The 23124-nt window shown below is 37.0% G+C and overlaps 1 protein-coding gene across 1 annotated transcript; it reads right to left on the bottom strand.

The window, feature by feature from the left end:
- Window positions 1-9049: 9049 nt before the first annotated feature.
- Window positions 9050-10066, bottom strand: LOC136151187 (cylicin-2-like). The gene has a single exon (XM_065912141.1). The coding sequence runs from the start codon at window positions 10064-10066 to the stop codon at window positions 9050-9052; it is 1017 nt and encodes a 338-aa protein (XP_065768213.1).
- Window positions 10067-23124: the final 13058 nt, after the last annotated feature.

The following is a 23124-nucleotide window of genomic DNA, read 5'->3' as shown; positions in this document are numbered from 1 at the left end:
GAGACTTTGAGGGAGAAACTGAAAAAAAGGTACTGAGAGGGAAAATGCATTGGAGAAGCTGGTGAGGAGGACAGTGAGGGGAGAAAGGAATGTGGGGAAACTGAAAATAGAAGATGGTGAGGGTGAAGCTGAAGGGAGAGTTGGGTGAGGCAGAGACTATTACGGGTGAAGGCAGTGAGGGAGAAACTGAGGGGAGAGGAGGTAAGAAAGAAATTGTGAAGAGAAAAGGAAGTGAGGGAGAAACTGTGAGAGGAAAAGGGAGTGAGGGGAAAATTTTGAGAAGAGAAGGCAAGGAGGGGGAAAGTTGGGGGTGAGATTATGAAGGGGAAATTGAGAATGTGATGAGTAGACAGTACAAGCAGAAAAGGCAGTGAGGAGAAATTATTACCGAACCAAACTTGGGTTCATTTGCCAAAGCACTAAAGTCAATCTATTGACACTGGGCTGTAGTGAAGGAAAGTGCAATGTTTATTGTAGGGTGAGGAACAGGGAGTTCCAGACTGCTTGTACTCTAAAAGCTGTATTCTCAGATGGTTCAGCAATGCATTTTTATTTTTTTGACTTATTTTAAAGTTAAATTATTTTTATCTGTGCTGGGTCTTCGTTGCCCTGCAGGCTTTTCTCTAGTTGCGGCGAGCCGGGGCTACTCATCGTTGTGGTGCGAGGGCTTTTCACTGCAGTGGTGTCTCTTGTTGTGCAGCACAGGCTATAGGCTGTGAGGTGTGAGGGCTTCAGTAGCTGTGGCATGTGGGCTCAGTAGTTGCAGCTCCCAGGATCTAGAGCACAGGCTCAATAGTTGTGGAGCATGGGCTTAGTCACTCTGTGGCATGTGGGATCTTCCCAGTCCAGGGATGGAACTTTTGTCTCCTGCGTTGGCAGGGAGATTCTTTACCACTGACTTACCAGAAAAACCCAGCAAATCATTTTTAAAGGCAAGCTGAGGGATGGGCTCCCAGAGTGTGGGATCAGCTGCTGCCCGATTCTCTGACTGGTAGATGGTGCTTTAAGGGGGCAGTGTCATATTATCAATCCTTATGCGCCAGTAGGTCTGAGGGCTACTGGGCTCAAGGTTGTCAAGTAATTAATTTCTTTGATTTGGTAGGGTTTCTCCATCTGTAAAATAACTCAGGAATGTCTATCAGATATTATTACCAAGATACTTCAGAGAGGAACTAAAGCACAGGACAGAGTCAGAGGTGTCTATCCAGGAAGTCCCCATGGTGTCCTGCTGCTGCTGCTGCTGCTAAGTCGCGTCAGTCGAGTCCAACTCTGTGCGACCCGATAGACGGCAGCTCACCAGGCTCCTCCGTCCATGGGATTTCCCAGGCAAGAGTACTGGAGTGGGTTGCCATTGCCTTCTCCGTAGTGTCCTGCAGGGTTACAAAACCAGATGGAGAAGGCTGTGATGGAGAAACTGAGGGCAGAAAGTGGTGAAAGGAAATTTTGAGGGCAAAAGATGGTGAGAGGAAAACGGAGGGGAGAAGGCAGTGACGGGAAAACTGAAATGAAGGGACGTTAGAGGAGAAATTATGAGGAGAGAAGGCTGTGAGGCAAAACTGTGAGGGGAGAAAGCAGGGAGGGGGAAACAGGGGAGAAGGTGTAGAGGATGAAACTGAGAGGAGAGGGTGGTGTCAGGAAAATGAGAGGAGACGGTGATGAAGGGGAAACCGAGGAGACAAGGCGATGAGGGAGATAGGGAGAAGATGAGAAAGCGTGATGAAAAAGAAATCAAAGCTGGAAACAGAGGAGAGGTTAACGCCAGGGATAGTAAAGGGTGACGCAAGCTCCGCACAGGATGACGCAAGGTCGGCAAGGTGAGGAGGAGCCTGACGCAGAGGGGCCTGGCGAGGGGCCTGGTAGCAGCTGTAGTTGGGAACCCCAGAAAGAGCTCTACCCGGAGTTGCTGCAGCCTGAGACTGTGGTTCCCCACCGGTTTGTCTGATACCTTAGATACAACATGAAGTACACCTAGTCACCCTCTGCTCCGTGTGATTAGGAGGATGCCTTCCGGATCTCGGTCCTTAGACCCACCACCGAAAAGAGCCTTGGCTTTTTTTTTTGTTTTTGTTTTTGTTTTTATTTTTTTTATTTTTTATTTATTTATTTATTTTTTTTATTTTTATTTTTTTTAATATTATTTTATTAGTTGGAGGCCAATCACTTTACAACATTTCAGTGGGTTTTGTCATACATTGGCATGAATCAGCCATATAGTTACACGTATTCCCCATCCCGATCCCCCCTCCCACCTCCCTCCCCACCCGTCTCCTCAGGGTCCTCCCAGTGCACCAGGCCCGAGCACCTGACTCATGTATCCCACCTGGGCTGGTGGTCCGTTTCACCATAGATAGTATACATGCTGTTCTTTCAAAACATCCCACCCTCACGTTCTCCCCCAGAGTTCAAAAGTCTGTTCTGTACTTCTGTGTCTCTTTTTCTGTTTTGCATATAGGGTTATCGCCACCATCTATCTAAATTCCGTATATATGTGTTAGTATACTGTAATGTTCTTTATCTTTCTGGCTTACTTCACTCTGTATAATGGGCTCCAGTTTCATCCATCTCATTAGAACTGATTCAAATGAATTCTTTTTAACGGCTGAGTAATATTCCATGGTGTATATGTACCACAGCTTCCTTATCCATTCATCTGTTGATGGGCATCTGGGTTGCTTCCATGTCCTGGCTATTATAAACAGTGCTGCGATGAACATTGGGGTGCACGTGTCTCTTTCAGATCTGGATTCCTCAGTGTGTATGCCTAGAAGTGGTATTGCTGGGTCATATGGCAGTTCTATTTCCAGTTTTTTAAGAAATCTCCACACTGTTTTCCATAGTGGCTGTACTAGTTTGCATTCCCACCAACAGTGTAAGAGGGTTCCCTTTTCTCCACACCCTCTCCAGCATTTATTGCTTGTAGACTTTTGGAAAAAAGACAATCTCTTTAACAAGTGGTGCTGGGAAAACTGGTCAACCACTTGTAAAAGAATGAAACTAGAACACTTTCTAACACCATACACAAAAATAAACTCAAAATGGATTAAAGATCTAAATGTAAGACCAGAGACTGTAAAACTCCTAGAGGAGAACATAGGCAAAACACTCTCCGACATAAATCACAGCAAGATCTTCTATGACCCACCTCCCAGAATATTGGAAATAAAAGCAAAAATAAACAAATGGGACCTAATGAAAATTAAAAGCTTTTGCACAACAAAGGAAACTATAAGTAAGGTGAAAAGACAGCCCTCAGATTGGGAGAAAATAATAACAAATGAGGAAACAGACAAAGGATTAATCTCAAAAATATACAAGCAACTCCTGAAGCTCAATTCCAGAAAAATAAACGACCCAATCAAAAAATGGGCCAAAGAACTAAACAGACATTTCTCCAAAGAAGACATACAGATGGCTAAAAAACACATGAAAAGATGCTCAACATCACTCATCATCAGAGAAATGCAAATCAAAACCACAATGAGGTACCATTACACGCCAGTCAGGATGGCTGCTATCCAAGAGCCTTGGCTTTTTAAAAGAATTCTCTGAAGGATCAGCCTCAGGAAGAGAGATTGCGCTCGCCTCTTCCAAAGAGCTAAGTTCCTTTCCACCACTTTCCATCTCTCATATACATTGGTATCTCGCAGTTTGAAACCTGAACAAATGCAATGCGTTTTGACTTGTACTTTCTTCGAGAACAGCAGGTATAATATGATCCGTTTTGCTGTTTTTCCTTTCTCCCGTCCTTCTTAAAATCTTTTTGTTTTGAATTAATTTAAGATTTACCAGTAGTGGCAAAAATAGTGTGTCCCAGACAAAGTAGCAAACAAACCATACCCCCCGCCCCCCAACTGCCGCTTCGACCCTACCACCCCTCACCCCTCGGCAAAGTAGACTTCACCCATCTTTCCCCAGTGATAGCATCTTACATATTAATAGATTTTTCAAAATCAGGAAATGGAAATTGGAATAGTATTATTAAGTAAAACTACAGAGCTTGTTCAGATTTCACCAGTTTTTATATACTCTTTTTGAATCTATAGTACTATGAGATTTTATCACATATGTAAGTTTATGAAATTATCACTGCTATCAGAATGCAAAATAGTTTTATCATCACAAAGACTCTCCCTCAGGCTATGGTTTTTTTAGTTAGGCCTTCCCCTAACTTTAACCTTAGACAACCACTGACTTGTTCTCGATCAATTTGTCACTTCAAGAGTGTTATAAATAGAATCATACGTGTATAATTATTTGAGATTCAAACAGCATAACACCATGGAGAGCCATCCAGATTAGTGTTTTGGGTTAGTAATTTGTTCCTTTTTTGATGGCTTATGGCATTTCCTTGTATGAATATGCCACATTTTGCCATATACCATATACATTTGCTCATTGAAGGACCTTTGGTTTCCTGCTTTAGCCTGTTAGAAATGAAGCTGCTATGAATATTCCTGTACAGTTTTTTGTGTGGACATTTAGCCTAAACATTTCTCTAGGCTAAATATCCAGTAGTATGATGGTGGCTAGATTATATAGTCAGTGTAAGTTTTGCTTTACAAGAAACTGACAAGCTGTTTTCCAGAGTTGCTGTGTTATTTTACAGTCCCATAGCAATGTATAAAAGATTCAGTTGCTCTAATTGTTGTAACAGTTGATATTATAAGTACTTTTAAAATTTTAGCCAGTTTGTGGATCTTTAGTGCTACTTCATCATGTTTAAATTTGCATGTCTTTAATGTCTGACGATGCTGAATATCGTTTCCTCTGTTTCCTCTTTGGTGAAATGTCCATTTGCATCTTTTATTCAGTTTTTTATGGGATTGTTTGTTTTCTTACTGTTGAATTTAGAGAGTTCTTGATACTTTCTGGAGATAAGTCATTTGTTGAGTATGTGTTTTGCAAATATTTTCTCTGAGTCTGTTTCTTGTATTTTCATCTTCTCATCAGGAAGTTTTTTTTTTTTTAACTTTTTATTTTGTATTGGAGTATAGCTTATTAACAATATTGCGATAGTTTCAGGTGCATAGCAAAGCTACTCAGTCATACCCATACATGTATCTGTTCTCTCTCAAACTCCTTTCCCATCCAGGCTGCCACATAACATTAAGCAGAGTTCCCTCCTCAGGAAGTTCTGAAAAGCAAAGTTTTAAATTTTGAAAGAGTCCAGTTTATCTAATTTTTTTTTAATGGATAGTTATGGCTTTTATGGCTCTTTTATGGATTGTTAACATGGCTCTTCATGTTGTATCTAAGTCACAATATTTTTCCTCTTATAATTGCTTTTAACAGTTTTAGTTTACATTTTAGATTTAGATTTATGATCAATTTTGATTTAATTAAAAAATAAAGTGTGAGATTTAAGTTGCAGCTAATTTTTTTTTGTTTGGTAGGAATCCAATTGTTTCAGTCATACCATTTATTGAAAATGCCATTTTGAAAGGATCCAAAATCACCACTGAATTGCTCTTGATTGTTCTTGTGTAATCTCAGTTCTGTTGGTAACCCTGTCCAGTGATTTTTCATTTTGGTTATTTTATTTTTTAGTTATAAAATTTTCATTTGCTTTTTCAATTACCACTCCCATGGATGACAAGTTTATATCCACAGTTCAGATATCTCTGAGATTCTTACCTCTTTATCAATTGCCTATTTGATAATCCCTCCTGAAAGGCACATCAAGCTCAATATATACAAAATGGAAATATCTCCTAAATCTATCTATTTCTATCTCCACTAACACCACAAGGTTACCTTCATCTTTCATATGATTGTAGTAACATCTGATTTGGTCTTCTGATACCACTTTGGCCCTTCTTCAAACTCTCATTCACTTGCAGTTAGTTATTTTTGGTTCAAAATGCAAATCTAACCATGTCTCACTAAAACCTTTTGTTGGTTTTCAGTTGGCAAAGATTAAAGACAAAATTTAACATTCCTCAGTTCAGTTCAGTCGCTCAGTCATGTCCAACTCTTTGCGACCCCATGTCCTAAAGATTCTAAATAGTGTACCTTCTGGCCTGCTTCTCCAGCTTTGTTTTGAACTATCTTTGCTATTGATTTTTGTGCTCTGGCCACACAGGGCTTCTGTCAGTCCCTGTTACTGACTGTGTTAGTGCTCATCAAGATGCCTTTGCAGTCCTATCCTACTCTTCTCTTTCCTCTGTTTCTAATGCTTCCTATTCCTCCTTTAGTTCACAGTTTAAGTAGTACTTTCTTCTTTTTTTAAAAATAAGTCTCTTAAAATTAAAAAAATTGAACTATAATTGATTTACAATGTTGTGTTAGTTTCTGGTATACAGCAAAGTGATTCATTTCTACACATATGTATATATATATTCTTTTCCATATTCCATTATAGTTTATTACAAGATACTGAATATAGTTCCATGTGCTATACCATAGAACCTTGTTTATTTTATGTATAGTAGCTTGTATTTACTAGTCCCAAACCCCAAATTTATCCCTCCCTGCCCCTTTCCAGTTTGGTAACCACAAGTTTGTTTTCTCTGTCCCTGAGTCTATTTCTGTTTTGTATACAAATTCATTTGTATCATATTTTAGATTCCACAAATGATATTTGTCTTTCTCTGTCAAGCAGTGCTTTATTAAGATTATGCCTTCCTTGACCTAGTTGACTAGGTAGAAATCTTCCTATTACAGATCATTTTACGAATTATGCTTATTAGAATTGCAATTTTACATGTTTTATTATTGGATTAATGTCTTTCTACTTGGAGTAAGTTTCCATGAGGGCATGAATTGTGCCCACCACTGCATTTTCAGCACCCAAGGCAATGCTTGGCATGTAATAGGCACTTGATATGTTTGCTCAATGAGTCAATCAAAATGGAGTACTAAAGTATGCAGTTGGGAATATAAGCTTGGATCTCACAGAATTAAAAAATGAACTCTACATTGACCTTATAATGGTTATTGTAGGAAGTCTCTCAAATGCAGTATAATTATTATAGGATAGTGCAAAGCCATTATTTATTATGCCTCAATGGTTCACAAACAATTTAGTATCTTTCTTTTTCTGGATTCCCCTTCTTCAATCAAGGGGCCATCATCTTAGCAGTTACCCAGTGTCAAAAAACCTAGGATCCTGTATGAGTTTATCCTTGTCATATACATTCCGTTAGTTGTCAGAGTTAGCTCATTTCCTTTTCAAGATGATTCTCACATCTGTTTCTTTCATTTTACCTAATCACTTCCAAATTAATTTAGGCTCTTATCTTTTTATGGCTATGTCACTACAATATGTGTTTCCCTGGTGGCTCAGTGGTAAAGAATCTTGCTACCCAGGTGGCATTAGTGGTAAAGAATCCGCCTGCCAGTGCAGGAGACATGAGATGTGGGTTTGATCTCTGGGTTGGGAAGATCCCCTGGAAGAGGGCACGGCAATACACTGCTGTATTCTTGCCTCTAGAATCCCATGGACAGAGGAGCATGGGAGCTATAGTCCATGGGGTCGCAAAGAGTCAGTTATGACTAAAGCAACAGCATGCATGCACCAGTGCAGGAGATGTGGGTTTGATCCTTGGGTCGGGAAGATTCCCTGGAGAAGGAAATGGCAACCCATTCTTGCCTGGGAAATCCTATAGACAGAGGAGCCTGGCAGGCTACAGTCCATGACACCATGAAGAGTTGGGCACAACTTAGTAACTAAACAGCAACAGCAACAGCAACAACAGTCACTGTAGTAGTCTTCTACTGATCTCTCAGCCTCCTTTCTCTTGTCCAGACTACCAAATTACTCTTTCTGCAAGTCATCCCAGCTTATGTTGGTATTTCTGTTGCCTATCAAATAAATAAAATAAAAGCTCAAATCCCTCAAGAACCCTGGTTTTAAATTCCAACCTTATTTTCTTCTGATACCCTCAGTGTTTGGCAAATTTCAATCATTCAGATCCCGTCATCTTTTTTGCCATATCTAAGAAGATGTGTACTCTTTCAATATTCAATATTTTTCCTTAAATTAACTCACCTTTTTACTGAGTCTCATCCTAATCTATAATTTCTTCAAAGTCAAGGGCTTGATGGGTTTGATACACTTTTTTCCTAATTCTTATGATAAATATTAAATGTTACTATTACAATGTTTACTTGGGTACCACCTGAAGTTGTCTTATATGTTAGTGGTGGTCTGGGGACTACACTTTGGGGAACTTTGCTATATACAAATTCTCTACTCTACTCCCTGCCTATAGAATATATTTTTCGTGTCTAATCTTTTTTTTTGTTGTTGTTATTGTTCCCTCACTTCCTTTCCTAGTCAATTCAATTTAGTAAATGTTGTGGCAGGCACTGAGGATGAAGATAATGATAAGATACTGATTTTCCTTTTTCTTTCAAGGAGTTTATACTTTGTTAGAGGAATTACTAATCCACGGGCCTCAAACAATATACAAATCTTACTTGTCTTTTTTGTGATGACCAGCTCAAATTTTACTGCTTATTAGAGTCCTTCATGTATTACCTCTGTTCAAAGAGATTTTTCTTTCCTGAATTTTTCCTGTTGTATTTGACTTTCTGAATCATGTTTTGATATTTGTCTTTTAATATTGTTTTAGTATTCTCATATTTATCTTTTGATGAAGATATTCTTGCATTCCTCTATGGATGTTGCATTTAGTAGAGACTAAACAGTTTTAGGGAATACCTAAATAAGGAAGTAATACCTAAGTACCTAAGTAAGGAGATACCATACTTAGTTGAGAGAAAGAGCTTGACATTTCTTTATCAGGGTTTTATTTCAGAAAAATTGTGTTTTGTTGACAATTATACATAATGGACTTACATTTTGAAAAATTTACATTTGGAAGCTGAAGTTTGAAATTGAGAGATCTAAGAAGATGAAATTTATGAAGAATTTTTTGCCAGGTTGCAAGCAAAGAAGCAGAAATTTTGTGGCTAAAGAAATGTGAGGAATCTGTCATTTTAATTGATACTGTAAAAGGCTGGGAGCTAGTTTTGAAGTTGATAGTGTTGGAATGAAATTACTCAATTCTGTTTGTTAGTTTACAAAATCTGGTGCTGTTTTTCATCAGTGTGACTTTTTACTGTCCTTTTTCTGCCTGGAACTTTTTCTTTGGTTTATATCCTTGTCCTCTTTGCTCATTTTTATTTTATCTCTTTTTTTCATAGAATCTCCTTTGATATTCTTGCTCTTTTTGTCCTCATCTCTCTTTATGTCCTTGTCTTTTATCTTGTCCTCAAATCCCTTTGTATCTTTGTCCTCTGCCTTATTCTCATCTCCCTTCATGTCCTTGTCTTCTGCCTTGTTCTCAGTTCCCTTCATGTCCTTGTCCTCATCTCCCTTTATATCCTTGACTTTTATTTTGTCTTCATCTCCCTTCATGTCCTTGTCCTCTGTCTTGTCCTCATCTCCTTTCATGTTTCTATCCTCTGTCTTTTCTTCACTTCCCTTCATGTCCTTGTTCTCTGCCTTGTCCTCATCTCCCTTCATGTCCCTGTCATCTGTTTTGTCCTTATCTCCTTGTATGTCCTTGTCCTCTATCTTTTCCTCATCTCCCTTTACATCCTTGACTTCTATCTTGTCTTCATCTCCCTTCATGACCTTGTCCTCTGTCTTTTCCTCATCTCCCTTCCTGTCCCTGTCCTCTGTTTTTTCCTCATCTCCCTTCCTGTCCTTGTCCTCTGTCTTGTCCTCATCTCCTTTCATGTCCCTGTCCTCTGTCTTGTCCTCATCTCCCTTCGTGTCCCTGTTCTCTGTCTTGTCCTCATCTCCCTTCATGTCCTTGTCCTCTGTCTTGTCCTCATCTTCCTTTCTATCCTTGACTTTTATCTTATCTTCATCTCCCTTCATGTCCTTGTTCTTTGTCTTATCCTCATCTTCCATCTTGTCTTTGTTCTTGTTGCTATCTTCATCTTCTTTCTTGTCCTGGACCTCCCTGTCTTCATCTCCCTTCTTGTCTTTATTATCTGTGTCCTCGTCTCCCTTCTTTTTCACATTCACCCTTCGTTCCCCAGTTTCACCTTCATCTTTTATACTATGTCCTTTCTTTGATTGGCCCTTTTCTATTTTATTTTCCTTGTCCATAACCTCCCCGATACCTTTTCTTTTTTCATCTTTTACTCTCTTCCCTTCTTTACTCAGAGTTTTCTCAGGAAGCTTTTCAAATTTCACTTCAGGCTTCAGTTTTTGTCCCTTTTCATAGTTCTCCTCAGGGTCACTTAAATCTCTTTTATGCTGGTATTTAGGACCACTTTGGCTAATTTGTGGTGGCACTACTTGAATTCTCAAATAAATATCCTGTTTTGGGGTAGTTTTTCTTGTTTCTCCAGTGCCACTTTTTGCCTCTGTTTTTGAACATTCTCTCAAATTACCTGAAAATATAACAGAGCATATAATAAAAGTACATAATTAACATCTTAAGTAATTTTGATCTTTTCATATCAAACATTTTTGCTTTGGGTTAAGCTTGAGTCATTAAATTTGCCTTCCCAATAATATAAAATTTGTGAAGCTGTACACACACAAACAGATAAGAGGTCCTTGAAATACAGTATCTTTTCAAGTATTGAATTGAGAAAAGGGAAAAATACAGCACAAGAAATTGGTGATTGCTCAGTAGAATATATCTAGAGTGTATGATTAAAATTAAAAAGAGATGTAAACTGAAAAGGAGAACTTTTCCTGAGAAAATTATTATATAATATTTATGATTCCTTAAGAAAATTCCATCTCACTTTGAGTGATAACAATTGCCAAACTAGCATTTTGAAATACTGTGAAGCTGTAACTTTCCTTAGCTCTCTCACAGGTTTTCAAGGATTCTGCATTAAAAATAATTTAGAAATGGTAGCGTTACTTAAGGTAGGAAAACAACTGGTTCTTATAGTATATAAGCATATGACAAATACATTGAGATTACTACAGTGATCTTTTAATTTAAAAATATTTAACAGTTATATGTCAATAATATTGATTGATAAGATCATTTAAATGTTTACATAAATTCTATTTATAAAATCTTATGATTTTATAACAATCTCATATTAAATATTATTTTCAAATTTTAATTATTATAAATAATGCTGTGTTAAACCACCTAATACATATCCCTTTGAAAAGCTGTCCTAGTTTTTCTTAGAAAACATTTCTGGAAGTATAAATTCTTAGTCAAAGGGTATGTACATTTTATATTTTGAAACATTGCCAAATGTACTTTTGAAAAGTTAAACCTTAATATCAATAGGGCATAGAAACAGAAATTTGGCCAAACTCTAAAAACATTATACTCTGTAAACCTTCTCAATCTTTCACAAACTGATAGATTAAAACAAAAGAGCTCCTCTTTATCTGTATTTTTAAAATTAACTCATGTTTTTGGATCTTTAGCATTCTTTCCTGTATACTCAGCTCATTTATTTTTAGATTTCTCCATCATTTTTATTGCTTGATATGTTTTAGAGAACATTTTTTAGAACTTATCAAGAGGCTATAAATGTTTGGCTTAAATAAACCAAAGAAATAAGTTAGATTAAACTTCTGGATCAGCTACTGAGTCATTATTTAGACCATAAATTATTTTCCTGAGAAATGACAAACACTTTCAGTTATATTGAAATGTATCATAAGTTCAGTATTATGACTTTAAGAATGGCTTTGGTTTTTGGGATTTTATGAACCCTCAATTTGGTAGGCTTCAGGGACAGTTGGGTAAGTGGAGCTCATTCTAATTGTTTTTCAATTCTTTGCTCCATCAAGAATTGAAAACTTTCTTTTGACTAGTATTTGCAAATTTAAGTCCTTCCTTTCCTTTCTTTGCTTAGCTACATCTGTCTCTTTATTCTCTGCTACCTCCTCATTTTTGTTTGAATCACTGAATACTGTTTTTCAAGAAGAATGCCAATTTTTCTAATAAATAATTTTATCAATATATTTTCCCTTCATATTTATTTTCCTTTCAGTTATAAAGAGTTATTTTTTTTTTAAGTGGCACTAATCCCACAGCAAGGGAAAGGAAGAATTATGTGGTCTCCTCTTCTGCTTAAGTGGTAGTACTAAGCTATTATGTTGTTCAAGACCAAGGTGTTTCTATATGAAGAAAATGGAAAGGGAAATTATTGATATAAGTTCTTACTATAAACTTTTCTAAAGTTAAAAGTTTCTTTTTAATCTTTTATTCTTGAATATGGTATATATTTAATGTTAATCTTCTTTTCTTAAGAACATCAGTGGTCTACATCCCAGGGCCATCAAATCCTCTATGATATTTGCTGGGGTTGGTAAAGAATCTGCTTGCAATGCGGAAGACCCCAGTTCGATTCCTGGGTTGGAAAGATTGCGTGGAGAAGGGATAGGCTACCCACTCCAGTATTCTTGGGCTGCCCTTGTGGCTCAGGTGGTAAAGAATCTGCCTGCAATGAGGGGACCTGGGTTTGATCCCCCGGTTGGGAAGATTCCCTGGAGAAGGAAAAGGCTACCCAGTCCAGTATTCTGGCCTAGAGAATTCCGTGGACAGTCCATGCGTGAGTGACTTTCACTTTCAACTTTAGTTGCAGTAGAGATAGACCTTAAGAGGGCTGGGAAGGAGACTACTGCTTCTCCTCAACAAGTGCCTTTTCCCCTTCACTATCTTATTGGGAATTAAAACCTGAAAAGCATTGTAACTGTTGTCTTTAGACCACAGTTTCCTAAATTCAACAGTTAATTTCTTTCACTTTAATTTTTAACTTCTTTTTAAAAACATTTAATTAAAACCAGGAGATACTTTATTTCCTGTTCTTTCATTTTGTGATTTAAATATTTTACTTCCCTGAAATTCCTCTATGAACTGTGGAAATTCTGGGTAAAATGGAAACAAAGGAGACTGAGATACGGGAGTCTGAAATGAGATAGACAGTCTGAATTGAAAGTAGACATTTTGTGAAAAGTTCCCTGGATCCTGCAGGAGATTAATACATATTAGAATTGACAAACGCCAAGACACTTACTTGAGGGTGCTGAAGCTGCTCCTAAAAAACAAAACCAAAAATTATTTAGACAAAATCCAAAATATGTTTCAAAAATATATTGTTTACTTTCACATTCTTCCAGAAAGAATGCTTTAAAATGGGACATTTGCAGAGCACTAAACCAACCCTGTTTGTTTTTAAAGCAATATGGTAACTTTATGGATCTGGAGGAAGGATAGGAAAGATAGCACCTATGCCACATTTCTCCATGTGTTTTCACTGTTTTTCAACATTTGAATTTTCTCTCCCTTTTTAATTCTTTCAGTTTTCCTCATGTAATCTCCTTCTGCTCTCTTCTTTATCCTAGGGAATCTGTCTGTCCTTCGCTATTAAAAATTTGTTTTTGAACTTGTGTCACAGAGTCAATATATTGCTGACCAATTGGCTTAACACTTTCTCTGTGGGCAATGTTATCACAAATCATATGGAATATCTTTTTTTTTCTGTTAGTAAAGAATATCTACTTTAAAATTATCAGTAATCTATCATATTTCAGAGCAATTAGAAGTCTTTGTAAGGGCTAGAAATGGTAGCCCTTAAATATTATGGAAGACAGAAAAATACCCTGGGAATAAAACAACAAAGGAGCCAATGAGTATCACTTATTCTTCTCAAAGAAAAATACTACCATTGGAGGTCCGTTTGTCTGCACGTGTTGAATATAAATTATATTGATAATCTTCTGTTCTCCCTTCCTTCCTTCATTCCCTCAATGGTTCATTTAACAAATAGTTATTAACCATCCATCAAGTTCACGCACAGTGTCTGGCACAAGGGATCCCATTTTGATTGAGAACAACAGGTTCTCTGTCTTCTAGGAGCTTCTAGATGGAGCATCAGGCATAAGCTTTAGGATATATGCAGAGATGTTTCACGTCCATTTAGGATAAAATTAAAATTCACAATGCAATAGTACCATTGAGTCCATAAATACATATTTTTATACCTTTAATTTACTGTTCAGTTGAATAAACAAACATCAATAGGAAAACTAGAAGTATTTCAAAGGCATAAAAATGATAGAATTCTGGTCTTAGTTTAGAAATGACCATGCACAGGCAGCTAAGTTTCCATTCTAAAATCAGATCCCAGATTATTTCATAAAGCAAAGCTCAGTTTGCTTTAGTACTCCTCAATAGGGAGTTGAAATTCAGGCCCTCCTAAATGTAAGCATTCATTTAAATTTTCTTCCTTCCATTTGTTTTCTCATTGATTCATCTTTTCCTTTACTCTTTTCATAAAATACATTTAAATGGGAAATGTGCTTTATTTATTATTTTCAGGCTACTATAGATAACCATGTACGTGCTTCATGCTGAGTCACTCAGTCATGTCTGACTCTTTGCGACCCCTTGGGCTGTATGGTGAGCCCCACCAGGCTCCTCTGCCCATGGAGTTTTCCAGGCAAGAATAGTGGAGTGGGTTGTCATTTCCTACTCCATGGCATCTTCCTGACCCAGGGATAGAACCCGTGTCTCCTGCGTCTCCTGCATTGGCATGTGGATTCTTTATGATTGTGCCACCTGATAGGAGAGATAAAATTTTAAATTCTGTATTTGTTCTGTTTTTTTTTTTCCTTTTTCACACAGAAAACTAGAATTTGTAACCTGAAAATAATTTTCTTTTTGATGCTTCCATTGCTTACAAAGAAAAAAATTTATTTATTATTACTATTTTTTTTTCATTTGGAGAATGGTTTCTTAGGATAGTATTCCAAATGGAGATTTTGCATACCTCTGCTGAACTCTTTAAAATCTTTGGCGTATGCTTGCTAGGATATCCCACTTTAATTTTCTTTCCCACAAACACTGAAACCTGTTTCTCTGTCAAAACCCACCCTTTTTCTAATGAGAGAGGCTTTAAATATGAAGTGATCATCCAATCATACAAGTGGCTGGCCTCTGAGCCCTGTTATTACATTGCTTTCAGACTTATTTTTTTCTAAAGTGCAATTCTGATTATGCATTCTTTGAAAACTTCTAATAGCCACACTTCAAGCATGATTCATAAAGTCTTTCATAACTGAGCCTGACTTACTTCTCCAGTCTCCTTTCCTCCTGATGTCAATGCTTCCTGATTCTTCTCTGGATCCAGCATGGAATTCTGGAATCTTCTCTGGATCCAACACGGAATCAGAGGGAGATAAAGTTGAGAGAAAACTTGAGGACGTTGGGTTTATAAAATTTCAGTGAATGTTTCTCTCCCTGAGATAGAACAAGACATTGCCTGACTTCTATAAAATATATAATATCTTATCTCAGTCACATCCCAGATGCTTTTCTCCAACTGGCCTTCACTTCATCCTTTATTAAACTGCTTTATTATTTACAGAAACCAGGGCTTCTCAGAGTTATTAACAAAGTTCTCTATATTTATGATATGATATTTTGAAATCTGATTTCAGAGTAAACTTATGTGGTGACTACTGTTTCACTGCTGAAGTAAATCACCCAAGGTTCCTCAACTCTTAATTAGATTTGAATCCTGGTCACTTTGCTCCAAAATCCTTGCCTCTAAACTCTGTTGTGTTGTTACCACCCTTCTCCCCAACTCCACATTGACTCCTTTGACACTGTAATCCTAGACTTCCAAATCTCTTTATTGAACTTTATTTACTTGACATATTTCCTATATGTATAGGAAATACACATATAGGATTTTTTATTTCTCTATTCCTCCCCTTCTCTCCACTTTGTTGTTGTTCCACTGTTTGATAGTCTTTCAAATGAGAAAGGATCATTAATCTGTCTTCAGTCATAGACCAAGAAGGTGGCAGCTATGTTCTGGGAATCCAGAGTTGACTCCACATCATTTTACCTGTTTCTAAAATTTATAGACAAATGCAAAGACTATAATATTCCTCCTTTTATAAAATAAATATTTACAGTCTACCATGTTGAAGACAATATGTATTCATATTGGAGATAGAAGTGCTCTTCCTATACATTTAGACTTAATAGTTAAGAAGATAAAATCAGTTACATTAAAAGATACATAGTTTTATCAATGTGGTAGATATTTGGACTAAAGCAGCATTCTGTCTCTAAGGTATCAAAACCCTGTAGGGACTACTGAACTTTTCTTTTATGGAAGACAGCTTGGTGTGCTGGGAGACCTTAAGAAGCCTGTACTCTGCAGAGAAAAAGCATCATCAATAGATGGACTAAAATCCTAAATGGGAAAGATAAAGCTGTAGATGTAATAAAAGAAAATAAATAAAAGATCACTTCCAATGGTCTTGGATGTAGGGAAGGCCTTCTTAGAATCTCCAAAGCACATGATGTGAAAAGTAAATGTATTTAAATACATCAAAAGTGTTTCTGTTTAACCAAAAACATTATAGACAAGGTTCATGGACATATGGTAGATTGAGAGAAGATGTTTTCAAGACAAAGTCACGAAGTCACTTTCAAGACAAGTCACGAAGAATTAATATCCACTCTGTCCAAAAGACGCTTGATAAATAACAAGAAAGAGATGGGAACCCAAATGGCAAAATGGTCAAAATATATGAATAGGAAAAGGAAAACTTGAATGGCTGGTAAGTATATAAATATGTATGTGAACTCATCAGTAGGCACTGAAAAGCAAAATAAAATAGCAAGGAACTTTCTTGCATCAACCAGAATGGAAAGATTAGAAAGAGAGATAAAAACAAGTGCTCTTCAGCATAGAAGGTGAAGGGAACATATTCTTAAGAGCCGGGGAGACTGTAGATTATTACAGTAGTTCTGAAAAGCAATCTAGGAATGAAATTATCTGTATGTCTTACCTATCAGCGATACTATTCCAGATTTACCTTCTAGATATATAATTCACAAATTATAAAGAGAACATGCTCTAGTTCTTTGATCTAGATCATTGATGGAGACTTTGCCATCAGTCACAAAGGGAGTGGATAAGTACACTGTGGATCCACTGTGGTGGATGCATACTGGTCAGTGAACAGTACGCAGTGATTAGAAGTTATGATCTGGTATTTTGAAATCTGACTTCAGAGTAAGCTTATGTGGTGACTACTGTTTCACTGCTGAAGTAGTCAGAAGTAACTAATGATCCCAAGGATAGATTTTGAAAATAAAGTGAGAGCCAACTAACAAGGTGATTATAAAGTGACATAAATATATCTTGAAAATAAAGTGATGATACATGAAAAAAGTCAAGGAGTTGGACTAGTGCCTCAGCAACACATTGAGTTGGCCAAAAAGTTTGTTTGGATTCTTTCCGTACTGTTATACGGAAAAACCCCAACTTATTTTTTGGCCAACTCATTACTTTAAAAGATAAGTGTAAACACTTATGACTGCTGACAACACTACATATTTTAAAGTGATAGGTGTAAACAGACCAACTATGAATAATTAAAGGATGAAGGATATGACAGGGTCACCAGAGGATTTATAAAAGTATAAAAATAATATGAATGCATGATACTAGTGGGTAGGATGCAATAGTGAGGGTAAGGTTGAAGATTCAGCAGAGTGGGATGATTGTTGGAGAGAGAGCTCCCAGAACTGATGAATGGTGGTGGAATACACATCCAAGGGGGAGGAGCTGATCTTTGATAGGAGAGAGGAGGCTACTGGCTACTACTGTAGTCGGAGGGAAGATAAATGGAAGGCTTCACTTGCAGGTTATTTGGTGGCAGAAATCTGTAATTGCATGTAATATTTTTTTTTATTCATCCAACATGATGCGTGGTCCCTGTGGGGAGTGAAAGGTGTGGAGAGATTTTTTATTTATTTGTGTCACAAAGATTATTTCAGATAGTTTCTGTGGAGAATGGGAGAGCAAGTGGATGTGGAAACAGTTACTGTGGCCAGTTTTGAGTATCCACTTGAGGCTGTCAGCCATGAGTCAATGGAGGCACATGTCTGTATGGCTGGTGTTATTTTTCTGTAGCAGCCAGTGTAGGAAGTGTTGGTGTAGAGAAGGAGGATGGCAGAATTAGTCCAAGATCACATGCAAAGCTGTTCTGATAGATGAAAAGTGGGCCAGAGGATTTGGAAGTATTGTCCTGTAAGTGATAAGAGTGATGTCTATGGAGTTAGGAAGTAAAGACTGGATAGTGGTAAATGAAGCAGGAGAAATTAGAAAAGTCAAGAAATTAAAGGTGTCAGTGAGGTCAGTAACTGGCGATATGGGATGAAGGCTGCTGCAAAGCTGGAAGTTTGTTGCTGAGAGATAATGAAAACATCAGAGTATCTACTGCTTCATCACTGGGATATGATTTTGTCAGTCTGATTTTTAAAACTTAATTGTTCCCATTTTCTTATCCAAAGTCTTTGTTTTCTGTTTTTCTTCTTTCTGTTCAATTTATTTAAAAAATACCATTCTTCTCCAATTGTGTCCTGTCAACTTGTAAAAACCTGTGGTTCCTCAAAATATTGTACTACCTTTTATTTACTTCTTACTCTGTTGTCTAGCCTCCCGGGTATACCTCTGGGTACTGAGTATAAACTTTAAATGTTTAACAAGTTCTTCCCCCCTCATTTTACACTCTTATTTCTCTATATTCCTCTTTCTGCTTCAATGCATTTAACTTACAACTTTAGTATACGTTTTCCTCCCCTTTGGTTTGGAATGAGAATAATATCCTTTACAAGTTATTTTTCTATAGGTAAGTGGCATTTAATTTCCAGGAATTCAGTAAAATTCTTAACTTGTCCCTCACTGAAAATGACAACCAGCAAAGTTAATAATAGTTCATGTACCCTATAATAGTCCATTACATAAAGTAATTATAAATATGGCAGTGTTACTTACTAGGTGGTGGTGTAGCTTTTGCTGAAATACAAGAGACATGTTGTTTTAGTCAGTTATGGGTACAGCATATTTTCCCCCTGTTAATCTCCCACTGAGGAATCTTATAATGACAACTAGGCAGCACAAAGATTTCTGTTACAATTATTTTGATGCTGGAATCCCTGTCAACATGATCACTTACAAAATATGTCTGATGTTCAGTTTTGATGTCTTCAGAGCCTGACAAATACCTGCTTCTTTCTGTTTCCTCCTTTTATAGTTTTCCCATTTTGCATTCTAACTTTTCTTACCTTTGGTCCTCTTTGTCAGTTACCATCCACTCTTTCAAAAAAGGATGTTTGACTTAAACTATGATTTATTGGTTCTGTTTTTTATTCTTTTTGTTAATCAGTGGAGTTTTGGTCTACAAATTCATTGGCAAATCTTAATTAGCATAAAACTAACTTTAAAAAGATTAGAGACTTCATGAAAAATTGAAAATAAATTACCACTATAGAAATCTATTACAGAATTTTATTTACTTTAATGGATTTGGCAATTTAAAGATAGAAAATCAACTTATTAGTTAATTTAGCAAATAATAATTTAGAGAAAAATGTGTTAGAAACAATCTTAATGCATTATATTGTTGTATTAATAAACTACTACATTTAGGCATCTAGACTCTTCCTAGATATTAAATATTATATGCAACTTAGTTCTAAATATATTACTAGAATCTCTTTATGTCCTTTCATAAAAAACATATTATTTTAGTTGTAGTTTTAAACATAAAAACATATTATTTTAGTTGTAGTTTTAAACATAAAAAACATATTGTTTTAGTTGTAGTTTAAAATTTTTGTCAATTCTAACCCTCTGCCCTCTCCCCCTTTCAGCTTAAGCTCCCAAAACTCTCCCTGAGCATTAAGAGCTATCTGAGCATATTTTGTTATAATTGGTCCCTTATCGTCAGTTCTTGAAAATGCTTCAGAACCATAAAGGTAGAATGGGTGTCTTGTTATTCATAATGAACCCCTTTTCACCACATCTGTGTTAGTCACTGAGTCTTGTTTGACTCTTTGTGAACCCATGGACTGTAGTCCGCCAGGCTCCTCTGTCCATGGAATTCTCCAGGCAAGAATACTGGAGTGGGTAGCTATTACCATCTCCAGGGGATCTTTCCAACTCAGGGAAAGAACCTAGGTCTCCTTCATTGCAGGTGGATTCTTTACTGTCTGTTCAGTTCAGTTCAGTCGCTCAGTTGTGCCCAACTCTTTGCGACCCGATGGACTGCAGCATGCCAGGTTTCCCTGTCCATCACCAACTCCCACAGCTTGCTCAAACCCATGTCCATCAAGTTGGTGATGCCATCCAACCATCTTATCCTCTGTTGCTCCCTTCTCCTCCTGCCTTCGATCTTTTCCAGCATCAAGGTCTTTTCCAATGAGTTTGGGTTCTTGTTAATGAGGTAACTTCTGAAAATCACCTAAAGACAGGGGCTGGTTGCCAGAACCAACCTTGAATAGAGGGTTAGAATTTTCAGTCCCACCCCTTGATTTCTGGGAGGGATGGAGGGCTAGAGGTTGAGTTAATCACTGATAGTTAATGATTAACTGGTAATTTTAATGTTATAAAGCCTCCATAAAAACCCAAATGGAGGGAGTTCAAAGCCCTTCCAGGCTGGGAAGTCAGAATGCTTCCCCAGATTCCAAAGGACAGAAGCTCCTTTGTTTGGGGCCTTGCCCTATGTATCTCTTCATTTGCTGTCGATTCTTGTCTTTTAGTATCCTTTGTAGTAAATCAGGAATCCAACTTGTAAATGGTTTCTTGAATTCTGTGAGCCACTCTAGCAAATTAATCCAACCCAAGGAAAGGGCCATGGAAATCCTGCATTATAACTAAATATAGGTAACAACCTGGACTTGTGATTGGCATCCAGAGTTGGAGGTGGATGATTGAAACTGCTGGTTTATAGAGCTGGTTAGTCAGAAGCACAGGTAACCTTGAAACAAGCAGGACCTGGTGGGGAACAGGTGTGGGTAACACACAAAAGCCTTTCTGTGTTCCTTGTTTCTTGTTTGTGGGAAAAAAGCTTCAGCCTGCTAGACCTTCCTTGAGTACCAAAATGCAGATTCAAACAATTGCTAACCAGGGAAGTGAGGGAATGCAGAAACAAAGAAAGAGCAAACAAGAAACAATAGTGTAATGATGAAGCAGGTTCCTGGTTCCTTCTCATGGAATATACATAACAATATATCTTTGATTTCTTCTACAGTGAGTTTGTTAGGGAACCATTGATGAAAACCACTCACGCTGGCCAGGCACAATGACAACCCCTTGTCTGAGTTGCTTACAACAGGAGGTCCGATAAATTTAGGAGGGGCCAAAAAAGGGAGGAGATGACCAACCTCCCAGAATCTTTCCCACTGGAGTCCATCTTGGCTGAGAGATATATGTGCCATCAGGAAGGACCCTGAGTCAGACGGTGGGACAAGCCAGATGACTGGCCAGAGACAACCCAGAAGCTAGCCCTATTACCATAAAACCTGAGACGGTCGGCAATGTGGCAGAGCAATTCTCTTGGGTTACCTTACCCTGCTGCCCTCTGCCTGGGTGTTCCTTTCCAGTAAGGTCTCTTGCTTTTTCAGCATGTGTATCTCCTTCATTTTTGAGTGTTAGACAAGAGTCCACTCTCAGGCCCTGGAAAGGTTCTCTCTTTCTTCAACAAGTTATCTTCCTGGAGATAATTTCACCTTTTAGTTTCTTGTTGCATATGGAGCTCTTACTGGAAACTAGGCCATTTAATTTCTCTTCCCCTTGTTATACTCTTGCTGACTGGATCTGCCTCTGCCTATATTTATGAATATCACATTGAATTCTGATTTTGAATTGACAAAAATTTAAACTACAACTAGAATAATATTTATTTTAATACGTACAATTATTTTCAGTGATTTAGTCTTTTCTTAACATTATGACAGTGAGGAAATATTGAGAAATATGATCATTGAGTTCTTCCACAGTTGAAACTGATGATGGTAACAGTAATTAAAGGTAGCTCATGCTCTATTCAGAATTTGAAAAAAGTACCTACTGATGAATGATGCAAGGCTTTTAAAATGAAGCAAAAAGGAAATAAATGAATTTCATCTTGCTTGCAAAAAGATATAAAGAATTTAATAAAGGTTTATAAGTTAGAACAAAATTGTTATTCTTGTATCAGAGAATGCCCTAGAAAAGGGACATCAAGGAATTTTCAGAACAGATGAGGCTATATTAATTAATAAAAAGTTGTTTTAAGAGTTGGTGTGTCTCCCACATTAACAAATTGAAAAATAAAAACCATATGATTATCTCAATAGATGCAGAGAAAGCCTTTGACAAAATTGAACATCCATTTATGATAAAAACCCTCCAGAAAGCAGGAATAGAAGGACAATACCTCAACATAATAAAAGCTATATATGACAAACCCTCAGCAAACATTATCCTCAATGGTGAAAAATTGAAAGCATTTCCCCTAAAGTCAGGAACAAGGCAAGGGTGCCCACCCTCATCACTACTATTCAATATAGTTTTGGAAGTTTTGACTACAGCAATCAGAGCAGAAAAAGAAATATAAGGAATCCAGATTGGAAAAGAAGAAGTAAAACTCTCATTGTTTGCAGATGACATGATCCTCTACATAGAAAACCCTAAAGACTCTACCAGAAAATTGCTAGAGCTAATCAATGAATATAGTAAAGTTGCAGGATATAAAATTAACACAAAGAAATCCCTTGCTTTCCTATGCACTAACAATGACAAAACAGAAAGAGAATTAAGGAAACAATTCCATTCACCATTGCACTGAAAAGAGTAAAATACTTAGGAATAAATCTACCTAAAGAAACAAAAGACCTATATATAGAAAACTATAAAACACTGATGAAAGAAGTCAAAGAGGACATGAATAGATAGAGAAATATATTGTGCTCATGGATTGGAAGAATCAATATATAGTGAAAATGAGTATACTACCCAAAGTGATCTATAGGTTCCATGCAATCCCTATCAAGCTACCAATGATATTTTTCAGAGAACTAGAACAAATAATTTCACAATTTGTATGGAAATACAAAAAAACCTCGATTAGCCAAAACAATCTTGAGAAAGAAGAATGGAACTGGAGGAATCAACCTGTTTGACTTCAAAGCCACAGTCATCAAGACAGTGTGGTCCTGGCACAAAGACAGAAATATAGATCAATGGAACAAAATAGAAAGCCTAGAGATAAATCCACGAACCTATGGACACCTTATCTTTGACAAAGGAGGCAAGAATATACAAAGAAGAAAAGACAATCTCTTTTAACAAGTAGTGCTGGGAAAACTGGTCAACCACTTGTAA

Source organism: Muntiacus reevesi, chromosome 20 (assembly GCF_963930625.1).
Source record: "Muntiacus reevesi chromosome 20, mMunRee1.1, whole genome shotgun sequence".
Classification (NCBI taxonomy): Eukaryota; Metazoa; Chordata; class Mammalia; order Artiodactyla; family Cervidae; genus Muntiacus; species Muntiacus reevesi.
The sequence above is the reverse complement of the archived record's forward strand: the minus strand, read 5'-3'. Positions and strand labels throughout refer to the sequence as shown.